Raw genomic sequence first — 26,413 nt, 5'->3', positions numbered from 1 at the left:
AGCTCCTCTGAATGTTATGCTTTAAAGTCTAATCCAATTTCCTTGTGGAAATTTCACATCAAATTCAACACAGCCGCAGCATACTGATGGAAAAAATGATCTCCCCAAATACGGATAAAAGGGAAGGACTCGCATCCTAGTTGAGTGGAGAGCACAACAAAGGGAGCTCGGGCTAGGATCCAAATTAGAGGAAAGATGAAGATATGAAAAGATCAAAACCGAGGAGGAGGAATGAGAAAAAAGGAATCAGAATTGGCAAACACTGACATCCAGCTGTGCCACACTGAATCAAATTTTAAAAGGCAACATGAACTAGAGCCAAATCGCCTGTAACTTAAATTGGAAATAATAAAAAAGATTGAGACAGAATCAAGAAGAGTCCACACAGAGCGTTTGTGTATATATCTATATATATATATATATCTTCATTTATTTTTAATATTTAAACCCACTAAAAGTTGTAAATACAACTTTTGAATGAAAGGCACAGGAAAAAATCAGACAATGCTGATATACTCAAAAAGAAAATTACAGTACAAAAGTGGACAGTTAGTTACGCACGTACAAATCCCTCCAGGTTCAACGTCCTCCATACGGCGGGAACAGAAATATATCTGACACAACAGAGGAGGGGGGGGGGGGTTGAAAACCAGAAATCCATTAGCCAAACTTCTCTTTATTGCTTTTCCTAACTGACGGGGGTCTCGTCAGCTCCCCGGGTCTGACAGAGGGCCAAAAAGCAACGGCTGTGCTTTCTAGTTTCCCCGTACGTGGAGCAGCTCTTATTCACTTGATTACTGGGCTGTCTATTGACCGTGCTACACAACACTCCACTGGGCATTTAGCGTCCGATTCACAACATCAAGACAGATGAAATACAAAAACATATGGAGCCAAAGAGGGGATATTTTTTTTTGTATGTTATTTAAGTTAAGTTCTCTCACAATCCATAACCAAATGAGGCTGTATATGTGAATATTCTTTAATTCATCGGCCCACTAACCAAACCCAACCCTTAAGTGGTGCCGAGTGTTTAAATATTCAACGGAAATTTCTAGGGCTGCAAAATTTAAAAGTCCAGGTCAGAAGCAGTTTCTGGAGCAAGGAAGTAATTTAGGATATCTTCATTCCCCTTTTTTTTTAACATTTAATTGATAAAAGCTTACTGCGCTCAGCACTAGTGGGAGAAGTTTTGAGAAAAGAGGGATTCATTTATCAATTACAGACATTTAAAGAGAATTTGGCACTGGAGGCCACTTCTACGCTGCTTTATTGTGTTTTCTAGTCCTCTAAAGAATCCCTTCTTTTACCCCCCTTTCATTTAGTTACTTTGCCGAAGAAAAGCATGCCTAGGTCAATCTGACCATCATGTTTCAACCGTATGGGAGGTTAACGAAGCAGAGGGGGGGGTCATGTGACATAACGTATGCCCATTCTTAGACTCGTATTCCTCTGGATTAGGTTCTTATTGAAAAGGATAAATCAGAATGAAGGCCTGCCAGCTCACATAGGATTGTGTGCGACATTAGGGTTCCTTTGGACAGCTCTATTGGGAACAACTGGAGGGAACGATGTTGTCACTCTGTGCTGCTCATGGTACTTAATATTACATATAGCCTCTTTGGTATAGGCACATCTGCATCAAGGGACCACCACTGTCCAATTATTCCCTTCCTTTTCCTTTGTGCAGCCGTCTCAGTCCAATTGAAAATAAGAAAGAAAAAAAACACACACGCACACACACACACACACACACGCACAAAGAAGATGATTGCCACAATCCTGGAAATCAAGTGATTGATTGGAGTAGCAGGAAATTAGACTTATATAGCCGTCAAGGGTCTTCTCTTTCTCCTGCATGAAAACCAAACCCCCCCCCCCCCACCCCCCACCTCTCCTCAATACCTGCTGTGGCTCGGCCTTCCCTGCTGCCTGACAGTAGGAGATTCATGCTACCTCCGCCTTCCCTGCAGCCATGCTACAGTAAAATAAGCCATGGCACAGCAAAAAAATGTAAACGCACCAATGTACTTAAATTCAGCCCTGAATAAGATAAAAAAAAATAACACGAAATCCTGGGGGCGAAATGAAACAGGTGTTACGATTTAATGTTTTATAAAACACAACAACAGTTCTGATGGATTGAGGAGGATGGATTGGGGGGGGGGGAGGGGTCAGGGCTGTGTGACTTTGCGGCTCTTGTTGCTTGGATGCTCTCTGGTTTGTGGTAGCATGAGTCCAGTGCAGGAGGCGTTTACCAGAGCCCTCTCCCCCCCCCCCAAGGATGGCAGCCCACCCTGGGAGAAGAGCGCTTACCTCTATCACTTCTCTATCCTGGTTCTAAGCAGAATCTCTTAGCGACACGCTCCTCTTTCTCACAAGAGCAAAGACAGGTTAACAGCTAGAGCTTTAACAAATCTGCTTTGAAGGTTTGAGTCTTACACTTTCTGATGCAAGACCTCTAACCCCCCCCCTGCTCCGGTGGGCAACGAGGAGCAAATGACATCATGTACAAGAACCAGGGTCTCAAGAGTTTTTTTCGAAGATAAAGAGTACAGGATCCAGTCTCTCAGTGCGTCAGGCCAACGCCGACTCCGTTCATTACCTGGCCGTGGCGGAGGAGGAGGCGGCAGCTAGCTGTGTAAGGTATTCGCGCAGTTCCTTGGCCGCCTGAAAGCGGCCGTAACGCTTTTTGGGTTTGGTGCACTCGTCCAACAGGGTCATGAGTTGACCGTCTTTGGCTATATGGGCAGGGGGGTCGTGGAGGAGGCCTCCGGTGGTGCCCCGCCATGTAGCGTACCGCGACAGCAGGTTCTGGCACACGGCATAGTAGTTGTGGTCCACCGTGACCCTTGAGCAGAGGGAGTCCTTGGAGAAAGACAGGCAGGCCTCCCTGTCGCACTCCTCAAAGCGGCTCTCGTACCACACGTCGTAGCTCTCCGGCTTGTCTGCAGGGAGACAGAGAGGCAGTTTATTGAACACACTGCAATAAAAACACACCGGTCATAAAATAGTCCATGCTATTAACATAGTCGTTTTCAAATATATAAATATATAAAAGCATTTATTGGGCCATAAGCTTGTTGCTTACAGCCTTCACCAGGTGAATACGTAATAAGGTAATAAGGAATATATGAGTCTTGCAAACTTGATGTTTTACCACAGAGCAATATGCAAACATATATATTTAGTTCCAACCAGGCTGCAGTTTACATTTCATATGGCTCCTCAGATTTTTCTTTTCTTTAACGGTTATTAAAATGTGGAACAGCTAAACGTGCAGAATGTTTAGCTGTTCAGACAACTGATTTCAAGTGAGACAACCAGCTGTTTGGCTCATTATGATCACAAAGAAAATATTGTGCAAATTATTTGCCAAGAATCCGACAAGGCCGAGGTTTTGAAAACCCACAACCACAAACTTTAAATTCTTTCTCAAAGCCTGCAGCCAACCTACTCAACAATCTAAAGTTTCATTTGACAGAAATGAAACACATTCCAGATTTATTGAGCAAATAAAATTCTTTCTCCAGCTCATTTCACATTGCTTTTTCTCGGAGGGAGCCAAGGAAATAACCTGGAATGATGAGAGCGCTATTGGTTTGTGCATTAAAATTCAGATCAATAACATTGTTTGGGGGGGGGGCAGTGGACCCAGAGGATGCAAACACATAATCAGTGTATCAGCGTTGTAATGCACTTCTCCTCTGGCTCATCAGAACAACTCAATCAAACATCCAGCGCTGCCCTGTTAGCAAGGGGCCCCTGTGGCCCCCCCGAAGAGGAGGGGCCCCATCAACCTCAATCAGTGAGGGTGATGGAGATGGATCGGCCTTGTTTGTGCACGCCACGAGCGCACATATACACCAACACACACACACACGCACGCACATATAAAGATGTATGCGCACAGGCAGCAAGGTGAGCTGAAAGCAATTAATGTTTTCGAGCCAGCCATGCATCACAACCTCAGAAGTGATTGACAGATGGCAAAGGGGGGGGGAGTGTCCCATTCTTGTTCACTTGCACTGACAGACGGACACACACAGAAAAAGAACGGCTAAAAAAGAAGAAGCGGGGGAGGAGAAAGTTTCATACTCAAGGACAACGATGAGCTCAGCAAAAAAAAAAGTACTTTGAGGCTTAAGGCTAAGAGAAATCTAAGATCTTTCTATTTGCACCACAATCCCGTCTGTTTCACCCTTACAGCAGACCTCAGCGTAACAAAGCTAGAACATTTCCATAGCAAACAACATTATTTCCAATTCAAATAAGTGTGTGTGTGTGTGTGGGGAGCAGTGGGTGAGGCAGGCCGCAAGCCTCTCTCGTCTGGTGCGCCCTCCATGTTAAGGAGCTCAGGTCGGACTCACTCCTCCACCTTCCCAGGGCTACACAGAGAAGGGACACTGGGCCTGAAATGCTTGTTAGCGTGGCCTTACGAGTGGTATTCAAGAGCACGGGCCCGTTTTAACAATGCATGCCTGTGTTACAGTGTAGTATTGAATGAGAGAGAAAGAGAACGTCTCTGTGTGTGTGTGTGTGTGTGTGTGTGTGTGTGTGTGTGTGTGTGTGTGTGTGTGTGTGTGTGTGTGCGTGTTCCTAATGCGGCTGCATTTGTGTGTTTGCGTAAGCCGGGGAGCGATCCTGTCGGGGAGAGAATAGACTGAGAGTGAGTGAAGTGTGTGTTACATTATACAGCGTGTGTTTCCAGAAACCACTTGGGGTGAAACCTTCCTCAAACACTATAAACTCAATGATGGGGAATGGCTCCTTTCGCACCACTGGACGGTGCAAGAACACAGCGCCGCGCACAGCTACAACACGGCGTGCGTTTTAACTCGCCCCAAAATCCAGCCGCATCAATATGGATGCACTTAACGAGAGGGTGGAACCGCGCGTGACTTTCTTTTCGCGTTTGACTTGCAAATCAATCGGCCCCAGTTTAGACTGATGAGAATAGCAACACACTCTCTAGCTCGCTCTCAATCTCAGGCTCTAATTGTAGGGATTGGATTCTTTGTTTGGGAAGCCTTGGGGAGGTTACCGCGCCTATTTCCTGCCGCTGTCCGACACGCGGTCGTGACCTCGTAATGCTCATTACCGCCGTCATCCCTCTTCTTCGTGCTGCGGGCTCGGCACTTGGCTCGCGCACAAAACGGATCAGACACGCAAACTTTCGCGAGAAGCACGTCAACATTCTCGAGGCTTACTCCCTGAATGGCCGGGGTAAGCAGCTTGAGTTGTCGAGCTCTAAATGTGTCGGCCAGACAAAGAGAGTCTCAACCTGGATTGGGCTTCGGGCCTTGCAAAAGGGCTACTGTGACAGGGTGGAAAATTGCAGCTTGGCAATAAGGTGAATGTACACGCTTTTGACTATGGCGCGCACACACACACACATCATAATAATTGCACAGAAAATCGACCAGAAACTCAAGGATAAAACAACGACAGGGCATGTTACACATCGATATGAGGTTTTCTGGTGTCAGATCTTGTGATTTGGCAAAGCGACACTTAATCTGAGGATAAATTCATCACAATACATCCCCTAACTTAAAAAAAACACACACACACACACACACACACACACACACACACACACACACACACACACACACACACACACACACACACACACACACACACACACACACACACACTAGTTCATATCTGTCACAGGGCACAATGGTGGAACCTCAACACCTTGCGACACAACAGTTTATCACTTTAATAGGATTTCTGCAGGAAGAGGATAAATCTAAGAGCCTGACTTGGTGGTCGTCCCTCTCTTTGAAGTAGCCCCAGGAAGGAGGATGGAGGGGCAGAAAACAGCCACACTGAGTCTGTGTGATGTATAGCTCTCTCTATCCTTGTTATGAGGTTTATTCGGAGAGGCCGAAAAAAAACCCAGAAAAAAAAAACTAGGGCGACGGAGATGGCTTGTTATCTGAACTATCTCGGCTTTGATGGGGACAAGCGTGTCGGAGGAACAAGGGCCGCTGAAGAAGAGTATTCTAAGAAGAGAGGAAGCTTCGAGCATTTGCAAAGTCGCCTTCAGCCATATGTCCCTTGAGACATTTTTTCCCTCAAACCTTCGTCACTGGCTCATAAGCAAAAAAAATTGTAGTTTTCACATAGAGTTCGTTGTTTTTGTAGAAACTTCAAGCTGTAGTTGGGGTTTGAATCACACTTTGCCTTTTGAGGAACGGTTGATAAACGATTTAGGAGGAGGGGGAGGAACAACCACCGCACACAAGTAGACATGTCATGAATACAATTAATGGTTAATTATCACTTTGAGTTTGAGAGAAGAACAGATCTTTACAAATAAAAATAAAAAAAACACCAATTACAGCTCCATATTTTGAGGGTGACATCTTACGTGTTAATATAATTACTGTTAAATTAGGTGCATTCATCTTCTCATGTGGCTCCAGGGGCAGTAATGGATAAAAGGTAGGACACACAAATAATTGTCATAGCAAATGATGGAATACCAGTACTAGGAATCACTCTCAGACATATAGACACACACACCCTCACACACACCCACACCCACCCACACACACACACACACACACGTGTTCAGGTAATGACACTTACTCTGCTTGATCAGCCTTTTGTCCGCCACGAGGACATTCTCGGCATCGACGACGATGACCTTTCCGTCGCGCGGGCCGACCGCAAAGTTATCGAAGCTGACGTCGAGCAGGTAGAGGGCGAACTCAAAGTCGTTGTTGGTGAGCTGCTCGGCGATGTCCATGAGCTGGCGTGCCAAGTCTACCCTCTTCTCCCAGGGTGCGTTGTAGAAGCTCCACAGCTCCTCGCCCACGTAGTTGACAGCCACCATGCGCCCACACGCTCCCAGGTACTTGGCGAACGGCCACCCTTCATCTGACGGAAAGCTCTGGGAGGAAAGAATTAATAAATAAACATGATGTAAAAAAAAAAATAATAGAAAAAAAGACATCAGGCTGTTTTAGTTTGCTAAAAGAAAAAAACAAATACCCCATTGGCTTTCATAAGCAGAGGCTAACACATAAATTGTGGGGAACCTTCACACTGTCAAAAAACATTTGTTTAACTCGCACAGAAACCGGTCTCTAAATAAAGACAGACAAAAGAAAAAGAAATCCCAGACATCAAACACAACTTGCTGTGTGCTGCCTTGGGTAATTTTTTGACGCACAATTCTAAGCCCAATAGTTGAAAATCTGCCAGCGGATCACGTGAAACGGAGCCAGCACTGGGTATAACGGATTCAATTTAATAAAAGAAAAGAGCCCGTTTGTGTTCAAGCCCTACAGCTATGAGCTGACGTACGCTGCGGTGCTTCCAGTGAACTGATAGGAGGTGATTTGTGGCAGCAGCAGCTAGCAGGAAAAGCCTCATGTGTTGTGATGCAGCAGCGGGGCGATTTAAACTGCTGCATGATGTTGGCTAACCGCGTCGATGCAGTTTGGGCATGCTGACAAGAAATCGCTGCGGATTACATGGTTAAAAAAAAAAAAAAAATGCATGCTAGCAGGAAGTGGTTTCACTGCTGCAGCTGCACAAAACCTCTAAACTCTCTCAGAACTACAAACAAAAAACAGGCACGCGTGCACCATCATCTGCAGTCACTCAAAGTCAAGAGGTAGCGTCTGCACAGGCAAACAAACACACACACAACACACACAACACACACACACACACACACACACACACACACATATATACTGACAGCTTAAATGAGGTGGCTGTGAAGTAGCTGCATTTGGGAAAATGTGCTCTGCTGCTAAGGGACTCGATTCTATATGTTTAATGCTTCTATCTCTCTTTATGAGCTCAGGTGTATTGCACTTTTCATACATCATTTCCTTTTTCTCCTGGTCCATTTTATTACCAGACATGGGGGAGAATAACCCCCCCCCCCCCCCCCGTTTCTTTTGCAGCCGGCACTGGTTTCGCTACAAGTTAGAAGCTCCCCATCTTTTACAATACACCCCTCCGCCATAGGCCTCTATCTTTCACTAATAAACATCCAGCCATATGCTAGCTTAATGACTGCCCACAATTCCTATGTAACAAATCTCTCCTAGGCTGCAGTTTCTGGCAGGCAGCCGCAACACAGACACAGACGGAATGACGAGTGCTCACATTTCACAGGAGCCTCACAGTAACCCTCCCACTATGAAACCCGACCGCATCGGAGATATGGCGGGGGGAGCGGGGGGAGGGGGGGAAACCACACCGTGTCACTGTAGGTAAGGTGTGTACTACTATGACTGCCGCGTCTCGCTTTACACTTTTGGTAATTCAATACTTCTACAGCTTTCAATTTATGTTGAGTGCCCTTCTACCTTTAAATTTTAATGAAATACAAATTATTTAAAAAAAACATACATTTTAAACCCACCCCCCCCCTTGCCGGCCATGCAGCTGTTGTATCTCAAAGAAAACAGCTGGACCTGCGGCACAGAGGGGGCCGAATGGGACAAAGAAATCGTGGCCGGCTGAAACGAGTGCAGCTATGCAGCGATTTTGAAGGTTCACTGGTGCAGAAACTCGTTGAGACACTCGTCAAACTATGCTGCTCTTCACCTCTTTTATCACATCCTCCGACTAGGTTATCATTTTCTAAGCGGGCCGAAGGCCGAAGAGACGGATCCCACCTGCGCCAGCCAACGAGGTGAGACAAGCTGAATGCAATGAAGGCTGAGGATGCCTTGTGAGAGGGTCCATCAATGAACAAACAACCTTGAAAAGAATCTTAAGGATGAAAAATTCAGGCTCTTGATGCAACAATGACTCACAACTTTTTACACCGAAAACAAAGAGGCAGACCTTTACTCTATACCATAGGCGTATGTCCCGTTCCCAACAGTCTTAAGAAAGATCCACCACCAAGAGGGGAGGACAATGATAAGTTGCAAACAACGCAGTCTTGTTCAAGCCCATTTCCCTGAGGTGACCCAATCAATTGTGGGCCAGACAAAAAGTCTGTCGAGGAAGCATTACTGGCAGTAGTCTGTCTGTCTGTGCCTGTCATCCTTACACTTGGCAAATGACTCATCCCAACTTCCCCCCCAAAAAACTCTTCACTTAATAGCGTAGCTCATTTTCTGATATAGCAAACTTGACAGGAAAGGGGAATCTGAGACATGTCTCAAAATAGTGAAGAAATCCAGCGGATACTAAGGAACAAAAGTACAATAGTGACAATTCTAAACACGGAGTACTGGCTGGAAAGGAAAGGAAACAATCCCAGACTACTGACAGTTGAAAGCCAATGGGCATTCCGACATACGAGATTTAAGGATTAGAGAATTAACAGGCTAAATATCTAAAATGGCTTTCTAATTTCTGAAGTTGGTGTATAAAGATTAGGTTGAAGCTGGATCAGTCGGTAGTACATCCCTATTAGTCCCGCTTCCCTTTGACCCAGATTCAAACCTGCGATCGCTTTATGTCGCCGCAAAATCTAAGCGGCTCTTGGTCTTGTTGACAAAACTTGTCCGGCCTGTCCAATGTAACGGCTAAACCTGCTTTGTAAAACACCGTCCTCCCTCCTCTCTCGCCACCCCCGCAGGGCGGATGGATAAATGTGGGGGGAAGGAGAGGTGCAGGGGGGACGGAGACGGAGACGGACGGACGGGACGGAGAGAAAGAGAGGCGGAGGGAGAGAATACGATGGGAGACGGCAAACAGGAGAGACAAACAGAGTGTCTTTCACTTCTCCGCTCCACTGGACAGGAGGAATAAACCAGCAAAGACCTGCCTGCTAAACACATCTCTCTCTTTGTTGTCAGGTTGCAGCCTGAATGGGAGCAAAGAAGGAGAGTGGCGGCAGATGGGGGAGATGGCTGATGGGAGGGAGGAAGAGGATGAATGCCCTAAGGCTACTTTCAGCTACTGTCAACGGCTGTTATGAGAACGCCTTCATGTCTGTCCAAACCCCTCGTCCGCGGTTCTTAACGCAGATGTCGCTCATTCACCGCTCCGACAGGCTCATTGCGCTGCGTCAATTACCGGGGTCTTGACAACTCAAATCCATTTTTTTTTTTTTTTTTTTTTTTTTTTTTATATATGAGCTTCCCAAGTTTCATATGCAATAAGTCGTAAGGTGAAAAGTACCGAGCGGTGTAGGCAGGCACATGGAAGTGGGCACCGGAGCTTTGGATTCAAACTCCTATTGCATGGCTTGATAAATACTCCACGTGTCCCACCAATCATTCTCCCTTAGCGCTCTTTAAACGGTTACTCTGCAGAAGTCATTAACGTCTGCAATGAGGCGTTGAGGGGGGGAATAAATTGGAAAGCCCAGCCTAATGCTACACCCACTGCACTCTCCGAGCAGAATTGGGCGGTACTGTACGTGTGTGTGTGTGTGTGTGTGTGTGTGTGTGTGTGTGTGTGTGTGTGTGTGTGTGTGTGCGCTTGTATGTGCGAGGACTGCACAGGTAGTGAATTTCACCAGTCGCCTTCCGATGATATTGGGCTCTTGTAAAAAAAAAAAAAAAATGCTGAGGGTGCAAAACTGCCAATGTCACATCTCAGCGACTTTTACTGCTTTAAAAAAAAAAAAAAAAAAAAAAAAAAAAAGAAGGTCTTATCACTTCTTGTTCCTGTCATTGGATAAAAAAACCTCTTTATCTCCTGCTTAGTAAAACTTTTAACTCTGAAACCTGGAGCCAAATGCTCTTCTTATTTTCCGTACACTTTTTTTTTTTTAGAATTTCTTGCAGTGTTACAGAAATAATGACCAAAACAGAATTGACTCATTACAGGCGACCTCCCAGTGACTTCTGGGTCGTAGTCCAACTAATCTAATCTTAAAGGTTGTACCGGCGCACTACAGTGTAGCAAGGACTGGGGGGTGGGGGGGGGGGATGTTTGTGCTTGCACTCTCCCTCTCCCTGTAACACAACAGACACAGTGGCATCCTCTTGGGGGGTGGGGGTGGGGGGGGAGTGGGATTGGAGTGGGCTGAAATGAAACAGGGCCACAGACAAATGGGCAGCCTCTGGAGAAGAGGATGAAACGAATGGAGCGAGAGGCACAGGAACACACACCTGCGCCCTGACATCTGCTGACAAAGGCATGCCCTTCTACTGGGCCACTCGGGGGAGGGGGAGGGCGTGTGTGTATGTATGTATGTGTGTGTGTGTGTGTGTATGTATGTATGTATGTATGTGTGTGTGTGTGAGAGTTCGAATAAAAAAGGCTCTTTGTGCGCATATGCGTGTGTGTATGTGAAACTGTATCGAAGTGCATGTGAATGAGAACATGCAACGTGACCAGGGCTGATAACAACCTCTATTCAGAGGCCGAGTAAACACAAACGGCTCCCAAGATATTGCCTTGGCTGGTCTGCAAAGAACACTTGTCCATCAAAGGCACATATACATAGAAAGACGTGCGCGCACACACACACACACACACACACACAAACACAAACAAACACATACAAGATTTAAAAAGGAACCGGTTGCCTTCATCCTGCCACCACAACTACTTACAGCAAAAAAGAGATTAGTAGTTTGCCACAGAGTTGTTTCATGTGTGCAGCTTGTAAAAGCCCTGAACAGGGTGTGGTGTAAATTCTCAACATTTTCTGTCCTAAGGTAAAAACCGCACCGCTTCATTGTAAACAAGTTGGGACAGGTCTCGTCAAGAGTCTTGGGATCAAACGGTGAAGTTAAGGAAGCATGGCGGACAGACGCATGAAGTGAGACAAAACCACAGACAAAAAAAAAAAAAAGAAAGAAAAAAAAAAAAAAAAAAAAAAAAAAAAAAAAAAAATGTATTAACAAAAAGAAAACCCTTTCAACCCTGATGCTGCAAATTGACCATTATTCAGCCTGTTTATGAGAGGGGCTTAGCGTTAAGAAGGGGGTCACATCTGCCATGCGGGGCTAAGGCTGCCAAGCTGGACTTGAAGCGTTGCTTTTCTGTGCAGCTCTCCTGTTAACCTTCTGTGTCTGGAGGATGTGTGGCGAGCCCCGTCTGGCATTTTGCTGGCCATTTAAGTTAAAAATCCAGTTGGTTAGTTCGCAGCGAGAGCTCGGGCCCCACAGGGGAGCCGGCGCTAACTCCTCATCCTGGCACACATGGCGCTAGCCCCTTTCTTCTCTTTTGCTCTCGTCTCCTGCTGCTTTCTCCTGCTAACCCTGCGTCTTGCCCTCTTCTCTTTGTTCAGACACCATAAACCTGCAATACGGGGCAGCGATGCTGTCGGGTACCAGGTATGGAAGCCAGGAAAATGCCTCGTCAGAGAGGAGAGAATGTTTGTCTGTCCGTAGAGGAGAAAGAAGAGAACGGATAGAGACTGTATCTGAATTTAGAATAGGCCCTGCCCCCTTTTCTTTACCAGACCTGCGGTTCAAAGAGTGCAAAGTCACAGTCAGTAGAGCTGGCAGCACTCTTGGGAAACAGGAAAATCGTTAAGTGAAGAGGACTGAAACAAGAAAGGACTGCTGGGTCGTTCGTGCGTGCGTGCGAGCGTGCATGCGTGCGTGCGAGCGTGCGTGCGCGAACACCGAGCTCAGATGAGTAATCAAAACCAAAGAGGCCAGGTAGAGAGACCAAATAGGACCGTGTACGATCGGCTTGTGCAGCGTGAAAGAACATGCACATGACTCAGTGAGCTCTGCCGTTCAGCGATAGGAATGGGTGACATAGGTCTTTGAGTTCTGCAAGCCTTCGCTTTACAGAGAGAGAATCCAGGGCAGTGCCGCTCAGGGCCGCCGGTACACACTCCGCCGATAGCCGAAAACCCTTCGCCGACCTGAACCCGAGCCACAGCGCACAGAGCTACCTCATAAATCCCCACCGCCGGATGAACCAGGAATGTATTAAGTCACAGGAAGCAGTGTTGACTCAGTCTAGGTGGTATTGCCGCCCACACAGCTGGGGAGGAACCCAAGTGAAGCTTGGCTTCAGACCTGAGGGCTGTGGGTTTGAGGCCCACATCAAGGGTTGTGTATTTCACATCAAGCCCCAATTACTTTTGTGGGGGGGGGGCATCGTGAGCAGGGGGAGCCTGCTGTCACTGACCCTTCACTCTAACCTCTCTGCAGAACAGGTCAAACTGAGATTAGTCCCCCTTATGAAGTGCAATTAAAAGGTTGAAATGCGAGAAAAGACGTCAACTAATATAATAAGAAGTGACAGCCCATAGCTCGTTCCAAAACGTCCACAGCACCGGTTTAAATAAAGTTGTTTTTACAGTTGCAAGGGTGAAAATGCTCAAGACTTGAAGCTACTTCAGCATATCCCAGACCCCTCATATTTTCTCTGACAGGAGCTAGGTGCCTGACGCTTTAATGCAGTGGACAATTTTTATGACTGCAGGCAAGCTGATGTGCTAAAAAGCATAATCTCGCTTTGCATTCAGCGCTCGGCTCTCCAGGGGACGCCGCACAGTAGAGGAGCACTTGTTCCCCGATCCATATTGGTCGTCTTAAGGGGGCCCGGGGAGAGTCGTGAACGAGGTTAGACTCTTCAGCATTGCAGAACTGGGTCTTCAGGATCTGGACACGTGGTAGGTTGGGGTGCATGCAGTCATAGTAGGAAGCTGGGGGGGGGGGGGGGGGATACAGCTAAAAAAGGAGGTTGTTGGTGGGGTGAGTGGAGGGGAGGGGAGGTGTGTGTGTGGGGGGGGTTCAGCCACAGGCATTTAACTAACCAAACACAGCTGTCATGCATGTGTGTATACGTGTGTGTGTGTGTGTGTGTGTGTGTGTGTGTGTGTGTGTGTGTGTGTGTGTGTGTGAGAGCTGGAGAAAGAGAGAAAGGATTATGGTAACACAAGCAGTCCGGCTCATTCAAATGGGGGAAAACACCACAAGGCTCTGGTTTGTACCACACACACACACACACACACACACACACACACCCCTCCACTCCTCTTTCTCTTCTCCCCTTTCCACCAGGGCCTCCATCCAGCGAGGGCAGCCAAGAGAGGGGAGTCGGGGCCCAGATAACTCCCTGTCTTATCCTAACAGGATTCAGTCTGTACACAAAGGCCTAGAAGAATAATGAAAGGGGGTTTGGGAGCACTTGAAGCAGGGTTAAGCGGCGTACACAACCTCCTCTCTTATGCTCTAAGAGCGCCACAATCCCCCAGACCCAAAAACAAAAGGTTCTAATCACAGACTAGCAACTTAAACACTATTTACCGGTGGACCTCAGCCACTGAGCCGGCCTCAGAGACAGAAGCCTCTCACTTAAGCCGGGGTAGCATGCAGTGTCTGTGATTAAATGAAAAGAAATAAATCAAACTAAAAACAAAACAGGCTTTGATCCTCTTTGTGTAGAGGCATGACCCAGAAAGCAAGAACCTACAACTGTTTGGAGTTTTTCCTGCAAAGACGGTATAAAGGCTGAAATATTTTGCATACTTTGTCAGAACATGACTAGGTGGGCAATAAGGAGGGTTTTTGTGATCCATCTAGTTAGCTTGCAAAGTTATATAATCGGTTTTTTTTCTAATATTGGACCATTAAAGACGACATTTTTGTTTTTGTTTAATGCAATCCAATACAACACTACCAAAAACGATACGTTTAGCCTTCGACACGGCCTCCAATGACTAAACAAAACAATCTTCATAAAAAGGTTTAGCCCAGGGCTGTTTTATTTCAATGCAATAGATTTTCTGTTATTACAATTTATATTTTATCACCCATATTGAAGAAACATCATTCATCAATTTCTTTAAATCAAACAGTAATAGGATTATTTGACCGGCTGGTGTAGTAGGTAAGTTGCTCATCTGCTTATGACCTGATTCAATTTATTTTCTTATTAAAAAAATTAAATAAAAATAAATCAAGGTTCAGTAGGTCGCAGTCGAGGAACCACCTTTGCCTCACTCTGTGCCAATAATTGCTCTGAATTTATACTATTTACTTTGGCTTCGTTTCCCAAAGTGGATGAGCATCGTGATAGATTATGCAGAGCCTCATTAAATCAACAGCATACCAAAGAGGCAACTCCCCCCCCCATCCCCATCCCCATTTTAGAAAATTCAAACAAGCTGCTAGTGTGTAGCTCAAAGCGCTGTTGAATGTTTACTTCACATGTGCGTTAAAATGCAGCTGTCAAAGATGTTAGTAGGAGTAGGAGATAAGGTCATCCATATAATCTCTCTCTCTCCACCTCTTCTCCGATTTAGTATCCGTGTCAATACGCCTGTGTTCTGGAAGATGGTGTTGCTTGAGAGGTTCGTGCCTTCTGACGAATATGTCTTTGTGTCAGGTGAGGGGCGGCGTGTTGAACGAGGTGGTGGATTTGCAGTAGGTGGGGAGAGCGGGTAATAAAAAAAAAAAAAAAAAAAGGGGAGGAGGGCTGTCTGGGAGAGAACAGATTTGAGTCTGGAGGAGATGACTGAGTTAACCCCACAGGCCTGTCACATCCTATTCTCAGCTTCACTGAGCAAGACGGGGCTGAGGACCAAAAAAAGAGAGAGAGCGAGCGCAGTCACATGCTCCTGGCTAACTCACCACGCTTAATGATTTGGAAGAGGAGGACTAGGCTAAATCAAACTAATTCATGCCGGGCCAGATGTACTCCATCTAACACAACCATCACCTGATGAAGCAGAGACTCATATAGCCGAAGAGGAGAAGCCTCTCGGATGGCAAATGAGGTTTATAGTCGGGGGGGGGAAATTGAGAAGAATTTATTACTCAATTTTCACGCAAACCAAGTTAGTGTTGAACGAGAGGTAAAAAAATTAAACAGCGTCATGTCATTTTGTCTGGTTGGCAAAGAGACAACCCCTTGACGCAAGTAGATTTATCACGGTAGCAGAAAAACAAGTCCGGGCCAACTTATCTTCTGAAACCTTCAGGACAACAGCATAGGGCAAGAGGAAATAAGAGACCAAACGGATGACGCTGCAAAAAGGTGCCCCTTCACTGCACAAGCATTTTCTTGTTTTGTTTTCTTCATTTTGTGTTCCAAAAGAATATTTATTTCCCAGGGCAAAATTGTATTCCAAGTGACACAGGGAGTGGGGGGGGTTGGTGTGCGTTTGTGTATGTATGAGTGCAAGCCTGTGTACCGCGGAGCACAGACAAACGTATTGTTGGACGGACCCGAAACAACACGGCAGATTGTTTCCCACTGACAAAGAAGGCCTGGTTTTCTCATAGTGAAACGGGGCCGATTTACTGCCTGTGGCTCCGAGACTGGAAACAGAAGGGAGTGCAGCTCTCTGAGCAGACAGCGAAAAACGTTATTGACATTATTCAACTGTATAAAGCCAGAGGAGAGAGTTAGAAAAAAGGAAATCCAAACACCAAAACACTGGTAACCAAGGAGGAGTAGGAAAATCATTCACACTACATACAGCAAACCTATTATACAACGAGAGATAATGACCTCTCCAGCTTACTGAGGAGGTGTTTTTCCCACAACCAAACTAAATGAAACATCGCCTGACAAGAAGGCAAAAATCAGATCAGGTTTCTCTAAAATTGCCAGCCATAAAACTCAGCCCACATTCCTCTACCTTTTGTTGAAACTAGTCCCCACACAGTAGTACTCACCTCTGGCAAAAAAAAAAGGAGACCAGGTTGTTGTAGTAGAGCACGTCTCTTATTCAATCTCTATAGATGCCATTAATTCTTTATGGTCTACTGCTGCCCAGCCTTCTGTGTGTGTGTGTGTGTGTGTGTAGGTCTCTCAAGTCTCGCAGCAAATCTTCTCCTCACCTTTGGAGTTCAGTGATGCTGACGAACAGTCGAGGCACCCTGTGATTCTCTGAGACGTCTGACACATTTCTGTGTATATTACCCATCCGGATAATCCGTGACCGCAGTCAACCCGTTACCCCGGGACTAGTGTGTGTACACAGAACCTACAGTTCTTTCTTATACCTGCAGGTCACAAGTTCAGCACGAGATCAACAATTCATGAGTCCCCCGTAAACACGCAGAGGCAACACGGTGCGCGGAGCGAGGAGAGCCGCGGACAATGCGCGTGCATCACGTGGTGGTGTGGGATGTCTGTAGCTGCGGGTGAGATAAGGATGGGGGTAGGCGGGGGGTGATTCATCGAGCCTCTGAACTGGGGCATAATGGCATTAAAAACACTGATGGAATTATCTGGCCAGAGGTTTGTGGAGCGCACACAAACGGGACGTGGGGAAATATAGGAGGGAATGACACAGAAAGAGGAAAGCAGAATGAGAAAGAAAGGAGCAGAAAGGGTTGAGGGCAAGTGACCCCAAAGGCTAATCAGATTTTATAGATCAACCGGAATAAAAAGGCCGATCTCGCCCTTTGTCCGCTGAAATGCCTGGGAGGTGTCCGGCCCTATTGTAGTAGAGTGGGGGGGGTTTTGAGGCCGGCAGAAGTTATTGAATGTCTACACGGGCCATGACCGTGGTTGTTGAGACACGGCCAACGGCAGATTGAAATTGATTGGCTGACTGTAAATCAGTGAGCCAAAAGGATGCAGACACGTATGATATACTGTACTGCTGCCCTGACATGCGAGATGAAAGAATAGAGATGTGTCGTAATTTTACTCCTAACCCTGTGTCAAAGCAAGGCAATTACGTTTGTATCAGGCGCAGTTTTTTTTTCGTTCGGCAGCATGTATCATTCACTCTGTCAAATTGAAGATTTCTGATGTTGCAGCACATCGTTATTATTAGTCCAACTGTGAACAAAAAATGAAATGCTCAATCTGTCACAGTCTCCTCAAAACTAAACCCTTCAAGGCAACGATGTCTTGGGTTTTTGTCCATTCGTTCAAGTTCGAAATGTCAACTGAATCTTGGTTAAAAGCTTTTATTTTGGAAGATTAGAGAAGGATGAAGAATATTGGTATTAATTCCAGTCAGCAGCCCCGTAAAAGATTCCTCCACGTGCTGTCCCCCACAAATGAAGAGAGTCCAGAGGACGCGGACATTTATTAAAATTAAAAACAACTAGGACCATTTACAGATGCGTTCTTGAATAATTCAAAACTGCCCTACATATAGTGTTAAATATGCAGTATCGCCGCCAGCAAAAAATCTCTCATCTTTTGGGAGGCCACAGCTCTTAAACCCTTCTCTATTCTAAGCAGAGGAATATTCGTGCTCCAGATAGCGGTCGCGCAGTCTCGATGTAGCCTAGAGTTTAGGGAGGGGGTGTAATGGCTGGTCTCAGATCTGTGGAAGAGGAAGGAAGGGGGGGATTCCCACCCTGTAATTTACTGGGGGGCTTTGTGGGACCAACACCCTGGCTCGCTTACTGATGCTCTTATCCCCTTTGTAGCAAAGGTAATCCAGGAGCTGGGCCTTATCAACAACTCTGAAAACACCTGGGGCCACAGATCAGCAGACGGATACCTCTTTGAAAAAAATATTGCACCTTAATAAAGACCGTAATAGTCAAACATCAGACAACAAGACATAAAAAAAAAAATAGCCTTTAGAGCATCAAATGGCATAACACACACACATGTTGCTTTGAACAGCTCCTGTCCTGAAAACAAATTGAAGAAAAAGTGAAAACCATACCTGTAACACGAGTGGTTCCGGGTTGAATGCCAAGGTCATGAGCAGCTGCATTCTCTCCGTGTCTTTGAGGTTCTTGAGCAGGAAGCTGCCTGAGTCTTTGGTCTCGGCGTACCTGCGGACCACGCGGTCCAGCAGCCTCTGGGAGGGGCAGTGCACCAGATCTGACCAGCCCTCCACCACCTCTGGAGTGAGCAGACGGACATCGCCGTTGATCCGGGCGAATTCGGTCTTGTACATGGCCTGGATGAGGTCGCAGCGCGGCCTCCCCGTGGCCCTCTTGCAGATCTTCTGGTCTATCTCGGCCAGCTCCTGGTTGGAGCCCAGTCTTTTGAGCACCACGCGACGGGTGCCCTCCCTGGGCTCCCCGTACTGAGCAAAGTAAACGTTCTTGACATTGAAAACGTCCAGGAATCGCAGGCGACCCCAGGTTTCAAAGGAAACCTGGCCGTTCATGAACTTGCGGCACCAGCTGGTGCCAAAGCAGGCGGGACACTTGTTGAGGTTGATGAAGCGTCTGTCGGTGAGCTCGTTCTTCTGGAAGGAGGCAAACAGGCTGTGGGTGTTCATCAACAAGATGACAAACAACCCCACAACCAATAGGAGCTTCATACAGCGGTACAGGCGGCCAAGTTTGAGAGGCAGGAAGCGCAGCATGATGGGGACGGGGGGCGGCGGGGGTTGTTGAGGGACAGGGAGGAGGAGAGGTATTGAGACGATCGTCAGGGAGCAAACCTCAATGCCTCTCCGTCATGGCGTACCGGAGACGGCTTCTAAAGTGGCAGGCAGGGGCGAGGTTGGCACAGCTGCCCCGTGCCAGTCTCTGGTAGGGGCCAGTGAGTCATGTTCTCCCTTCTTGGCGTTTGTGTACAACCTCCAGCCAGCAGGCCTGAAATCAAAAAGAGAGGGAGAGAGGGAACTCATTACATCAGGGAAAATGAAAAAAAGCTACATTTCACAAAAACGAAAACATGTGCAACAAATAAAAAAAAAAATATTTATCTAACTTTTGGACCTGCAACTTGAACACTAAGGATATAAAACTAACACAAAACACTATCGCTGGCATATGGAATAGTCTCTGGAAATTCTAATTGCTTGATCATTTGAGACATTTCAACACTTTTGGGCAGAAAAAAGATTATCCACAGCCAATGCAATAAACCTGTCTGTGCCTGTTTGAGCTCACATCTCTATGGGAAATCTTTTCTTGTGTACTCCCCCCATATAAAAAGAAAAAAAGATAAATAAAAGAATTGGAAAGGGAAAAATAAAGTGTCAAGGATCAAATTAAGAGGAAATGGACAACATCCTCTCCTAGTATAAATAAAGTGTGCTGCACTGCGGGGATGATTCCTCAGTGGACCTTCCTCTGCCGCTACAGAAGTATCCATCACTTTTCTTCCGATGCACAGCAAAATAACACGCCGCCTGCATACCTGAATAGATACACTGAGCTCAGAAATTCTAAAAAAAAAAAAAAAAAAAAAAAAATCCCCCCTATTCTCGCTTCAAATGGAAAAAGATTCTCTTTGCATTGTAAGGAGTCACGCTGCGCGTAGTTTAACCTTTGATCAGAGTTGCCCTGCTTCGTTTTAATCAGGCTTTGAAGTCGTTTCTTTGAAAATGGCTGGTGTCACTAAAATAACATCTGTGGTTGAGGGGGTGAAAGAGAGAATCTGTGAATAACTCTATCAGGCATATCGATGTCAACAGAAGGGGGAATGTTGAGAACTTGGAAGCATTGGAAGAAAGAGACAACAATCTGAGCTCAAAGTACGAAGAAGAAGAAGAAGAAGAAGAAGAAGAAGAAGAAGAAGAAGAAGAAGAAGAAGAAGAAGAAGAAAAAGAAGAGCGTTCCAAGAAGCCTCACAAGCCCCCCGTAGTCTGGCCACGATGGAGCCATGCTAGACCCTTCAATCAGCTTTCAAGCAATGAGTCTTGTAAGTCTTATAAGTCGCTTTAAGAGAGACAATGACTCGGGCCATGCAAATTAGCAATCCTCAATTAGAGCTTCATTAGGACATGCCTGTTAGGACAGCTGCCTTAAGAGGGCATGGCTAACAAGCAGGCACACTAGTGTGATTAGTGTGCGTGTCGATGGGTTCCTCGCATTTTGCTTTCGGATCGAAGTGGGCCGAGATCCGGAAAGACACGGGGGGCTTGAGGCGGCCGAGAGAGCAGCGGCCGTGAGAGACGTGCGGCTGTGGAGCGTCAGATAAGAAGCTGAATGCACTAGTTCTTACCTCACACCTCTGTCTGAAAATACACAGAGCAGATCAGGACAACATCGCTCATGTAAAAATAGACCATATCCAAAAAGGGGAACTACAGAAAGCTACTGCACTATATGCAAATCTAAAAAATCAAGCAGTGTGACTCAACGATGAGCGTATGCTTTTATTCTCTGTACCAAAAGTGAGGCAGGGATAATGAGTTACTTTACATCTTTTAAATAGAAGCTCTTAAATCTTTTTTTAAGTCTATTAAACTAAATAGCTACTGTAAATCTTAACGGTAATGCATCACAATTTCCCAAGACAAGGGTCTGCATTCATCTTTTATTTTATCCTTTTAATGAACGGCATCATGATAATGGTCATTTTAGAGTTTACAAGTTAATCAGTGAGAACACTTTTTGGAATATACTGCTTCATGCCCACAGTGATCCAATATATCTCAAAAGCAAGACATTTACAAAAAGATTAAAAGGTCATATTTCTAAGTCTAAAAACAGCATTTAATTTGGCAAACTAAATGCAGAAACTGAACATCCACACGAACACCGACTTCACCAAAATGCCTCCAGTGTGATAAATGAACAAAAAAACCAAAACAGCCTCTCGGCCGCATCCTTTCAGAAAGAGCTCAGAAGAAGGCCAACACAATTATTTATTAGTGTGAAAAATTCGTTCAAATTCTGCAAGATATTCATATTAAATTGGCAGAGGAAGATGGATTTGGGAGATGGGGGGGACGACGACAAAGTCTGTATGAAGAAACCCCCCCCCCTCCCCCCAAAAACAACAACTTCAATGGGAGCCAAAAGGATGTGTGCCTTGTGCCTCCTACTACAGGGAGCGAGAGGAGGCTGATTGCTTGAGGGGGGAAACTGAATATCCCGTTGCTATAAGATCTCGATTCAAGTGCCATTTAGCATCTAACGGAGGCCGTCGCTGCACTGCCGCGGCTGCGAGATCACGAGTGCAGATATGAGATTTAACTAGGATCAGAAAAAAAACGGCTCAAAAAAAAGGGGACAAAACATAACCTCAGCCAGGCCCGGAAGATGATCACCCTCCTTCATCCCTGAAGCGAAAAAAAAAAAGCAGCAGAGAGCAAAGGCGAGCTGGAACAAGCCCCGAACAAGACCTGGACACTGCGGAGCAATGAGATGCACGACCTGGCTGGCTAACATGGGGGGGAGAGAGAGAGACGTGGCTCCTTCCTTCCTCCCTCCTCTCCTGAGGAACTGTTAGGCCTTCAATTACCTTCGGAGCGTTACCTGGCTTATGCCAATGGTCGTGCTAATTGCTGAAGTGCAAGGATGAGCCGCACACTGAATCTCGCTCGTTAATGAGGCGTTTAAAATGCTTTAAAATAGTGACAATGAGTCGCACGAATGTGCCACCGACGGCTCATCCTCCATCCTGTACTTTTGTTTAGCATGAGGCAATCGAGTACAAGAATCGAAGCGCTACTATATTAGAGCTTTTATAGCCCGCTGCGGCTGCCGCACAGAGTAATGGTGCGAATGAGACCGAAACATTGAGCTTTGTGGGAAAGGATGCGTAGTTATTTAGGACGGGGATATTTTCCCCTGGCGATTACCCCGACTAGATTGCTTTTACTGTTATTTATTTTACACCTGCAAAAGCATCACTATTTAACTCCGTCACTGTCTGTTGCTGCATGCCGTCCCGAGGCTGAGCGTTATCTAACAGGACAGGCAGAGAGGAAGGCAGACGGTATAGAGCTCAAGGTTGCCTATGCAGGTATTTGACAAGGCTAAAGTTCACTTGAAGCACTAAATGGAAGCCAGATGATTTGTATTCCAACACAGATGTTTTCCCCACGGGACTAGAAGGGCAGTGAAATTTAAAAGCAGTGGTTTTGGACAAACCTCGTGGTGCCCGCAGAAAACTTGTGTTCTGAATTACCCACCTCCACCCCCCCCTTCCATTCCCCCCGCCACGGTGCCTCTGCTCCTTCTGCACTCTCTGCGAGAAGGAGGGATGCACAATACCAAGAGGGAAAACCTTGTTTAGAGTAAGCACCAAAATGACCTCTCATCTCACACACACACGCACGCACACATACGCACGCACACACACGCACACGCAGCCAAAACTGGGGTAAGAAACTTTTTCAGCGTACTCAAGTCTACAAAGTACTGCGGTGAGCGCTTCGAAAAAGAGAGGCAAAGAAAAGAGGGCAAATCAAAGGATGCCTGACTCCTCATGCATGGGAGATGAGTCTCGCATTCGAAATGTTCCAAGTTTGGCAGATGTTAAGAGCCGCAAAATGGCTCATTACTGAGACAGAGAAGGCACTAGATGAAGCAATAGGCCCCGTGTTGGCTTAAAACACAACGACAAAAGGTCGAGGCAGAGGGAGATAAAATCGTAATATCCTGATATTTTAAGTTTTATTAAAAACTTAAGATTTTGACAGAGTTACCCCGATAAGAAAGAAAGGGGTTGAAAAGAAAATTTCTCTTTTGAATAATCCTTTCCACAGCTCATTGTGCAAAGCTGGTTGCAGATAATGGCGTACGAGGGCAAGGCTACTCTCGGGCAAACCCCATTTCCTCCACTGCACCTGAGGCTAAACTTCATTATGATATAATGAAGTCAAGCCACACATGAACATGCTTGATTAATTCCACTGGATGTGCGAAAAGAGAGAGTGCAAAGACAAAGTGTTGAAAAGAGGACTAGGCAAACAGTGACTGGGGTTGGGGGGGGAGGAAAAAAAAAAAAAGAGAGAAATACAGAGGAAAGATATCACTAATGCATAGCTAATGAACAGCAAGGTGAGAGAAACTTTGAGTTATTGCTCTTGTGATGGAAATGAATGGAAAGAGACCACAAGAATACAGAGTAGCAGTTCTCTATCTCTGAATGGATGCACACGCACACGCACACACACACACACACACACACACACACACACACACACACACACACAACACAGTCAACCTGCCGAGAACGCCGCCGTTGCCACCGAGCCTTGCTCAAAGCTCGGAAAAAGCCCCCCCACTGCCCTCTACCCCCCCCACCCCCTTCCATATCAACGTGCGGCTCTAGCTGGATAGAGGAACTACTGTTGCCAAGGTTATCGACCGGGGGAGTCAATAATGTTTGATCAAAAAAAAACATTCAGACAACGCCGGATTGCCTCAGTACGGCGAACACATAGACGATGACGGGGTGGATACAAATGACACACGCATTCGCCTCCCTAATGGAAAATTGAGTCCTCGGAATAAAGGCATCAATTAGCAGAATCCCCACATGAACATTAGTCCATTCATCTCTGGCCAAAACCAAACAGTAGAGGTTTTATAATGAGAATATCAATGGCATCTGCTTTTGGCCGAACTTGCCCTGGATTCTTCAACTGATAAAAAAAAAACATCGTTTGTTTTGTCGAATTTCAAAACAGCTGCACATTTTCACAAGCCAGCAGTAATCTGATGGAGTTTGAAAAGTTGTCTTGCATTTAAATATCTTGTTAATTCCATTGCGAAAACAAATGTGTCATCTAAGTGAAGCTACACTTGGACTGATTAAAACAAGCTGTCAAAACAAGCTTTCGTTCAAACAAATGGGAAATATGTTTTTGGGGGGGGCGGGGGGGTCAAGTTGATTACCCGAAAGACATTTATTATTTTATTTAAGGTAACTCCTAATGGAGCTCCATCTGTTGTAAAAGTTGCTTTATCAGAGTTTGATTTAATGAGTTTGAAGGTCAAAAACTAAAATACGCTGCTCATGTTGGGAGTTTTTAGTCCACAATTACAAGACTTTACCCACCAGCAGGAAGTCTGAACTGTGTCAAATTGGTCTATTTTCATAGTTCCCCTTGACCAACCTTGCAGAAAGGCTCCACAATTAGTCGCCTATTATGTGGAAATTAAATCTAAGCAGCCTGCTCTATTCATTGGACAGTAAAGAGAAATTCCTATGAACTTATCATAGACTTCGTCGGCACCAAACAGTAGGACTGTTGTTATAATGCAGTTTTTCTTGTAAGAAATCAAGAGCAGAAGTTTGCAAAGAGCGTGCAATCGCAGAAATCTCACAGTCAAGTCAGTATCGCTAGGATTTCAACTGAGCCTTTCTGTCCGACAAAGCAAACGTCTCAACCTGCTGTTTGCTCATCCCGACAACAAAACAAATATGTATCGAAGCAATCCAAACAAGGACGGCCAATGGGAGACCTGTGGAGGTACATTAATTGGGAGTATTCAAAAAAAATGACTGACAATGAAAACACTTTCAATGAAGAAATAATAAAAAATAAAAATAAATGTTGGTAGTGCCTCAAGCAATTAAATATCTTCTGATTTCATATCTTATTGTTGCTTTAATGCATGTTCTGCACACAAATGAGCAAAAGGAATAAATGTTTAGAAGTATAAAAAAATAAATAAAAAAAAAAGGGACAGTTTAGTACATTACATTGTTTTGCAGTCGTCATTAAACTGTGTTTAGGGACCAGTGATGGACAAAAGATAAGAGGACTAATTGTAGGGGGGCAGGTAACCTAACGCTGGGATGCCAAAGATAGTTTATGTTGCAACAAAATAGCTCTAATAACCGTTCAGCGGATGTGGGCATCTGATAAGATTGTTTTGTCGTCTAGTGCATTATCATTTCTGCATTTCTGGAGTGTCAAGCATGCAAAAACTATAAATGCAGCAACAACAACACACACAAAAAAAAAAAAAAAAAAAAGGGTGAGAGTTTATGCTTTTATTAGCCAGTTATTATAGTAGAGTTTGCACAAATCACCCTGGACTTTATACTGTCTCAATGCATATGATAATCAGTTCAAGGGGATCACGGTTTTGCAAAGAGATTAAAAAAAAAAAAATCTGTGCAACAAACCTCTGAGACTTTGTTTTGTCCTCTCCGGGTTGTGCAGGAGTGAGACTCTTAGCGCTCAGCTGGTCTCATTCTTTTCTTAAAGTTGCTGCTGCTGCTGCTGCTGCCGAGGCGGCCGACGGACACTTTGAATCGCCGCCGACCATGTGTGAAGTGGAAAAACCTAGACTCGACGAGGAAGATTACCTACCAGGCAAACACACACACACACACACACACACTGGGGGGGGGCTTCCCATGTCTAGCTCCTGGGTATCTTAGCCAGCTAGCCTGCTAACTAGCTGCTGAAATAAACACTTGTGATGTCGGGTCTTAACTCTTCGTGTACCGGGGTCTCTCCGACTGGACAACGCGGTGCGGTGCGGTCCCCCACACCCCCCCTCCCGTCCTCACAAAAGACATCCGTGTTGTGCATGGACGTCCATATCTGTCCGCTTTTGTGGTCGCCTCCGTTTTCTTATTCTCTCTCCACCGGCTGCAGCTCACTCCTCTCCAACACCACAATGGGCTCTGTTTCGAGTCTTTTCAACACCAGCCTCTTTTAGGCTTTGCGACACCCGCTTGCGCTTTACGGCAGTGGTTGCTAAGCGAGTATTCTAATATTGTCTCGTCTGGAACACCGCCCCCAGTGCGAAGTTTGGCCAACATTTCTATTTTCTCTCTCTCTGTGTGTGTCCGTCAGACTAAAAGCGACATTTGGTGGAATAGTAACATAATATATATAAAAAAAATACACTTTAATAGCTCACCATGCAATACGAAGTCATGTGATCAGAGTCAGAAAATGGTAAACATTGCGAGC

General features: G+C 45.7%; 1 protein-coding gene across 1 annotated transcript; it reads right to left on the bottom strand.

Annotated features, from left to right (window-relative positions):
- Positions 1-1,885: 1,885 nt before the first annotated feature.
- Positions 1,886-26,167, bottom strand: dipk2ab (divergent protein kinase domain 2Ab). Its single transcript, XM_054622873.1, has 4 exons — positions 25,615-26,167; positions 18,503-19,388; positions 6,604-6,907; positions 1,886-2,948 (listed from the first exon to the last, which is right to left on the bottom strand). Exons 2-4 carry the CDS (start codon positions 19,154-19,156, stop codon positions 2,602-2,604), a joined length of 1,305 nt encoding a protein of 434 aa, XP_054478848.1. The 5' UTR covers positions 19,157-19,388; positions 25,615-26,167; the 3' UTR covers positions 1,886-2,601.
- Positions 26,168-26,413: the final 246 nt, after the last annotated feature.

The sequence above is a fragment of the Anoplopoma fimbria genome, chromosome 21 (genome assembly GCF_027596085.1).
Source record: "Anoplopoma fimbria isolate UVic2021 breed Golden Eagle Sablefish chromosome 21, Afim_UVic_2022, whole genome shotgun sequence".
Classification (NCBI taxonomy): domain Eukaryota; kingdom Metazoa; phylum Chordata; class Actinopteri; order Perciformes; family Anoplopomatidae; genus Anoplopoma; species Anoplopoma fimbria.
Note: the sequence above shows the minus strand (reverse complement) of the source record. Positions and strands in the feature narration are given on the sequence as shown.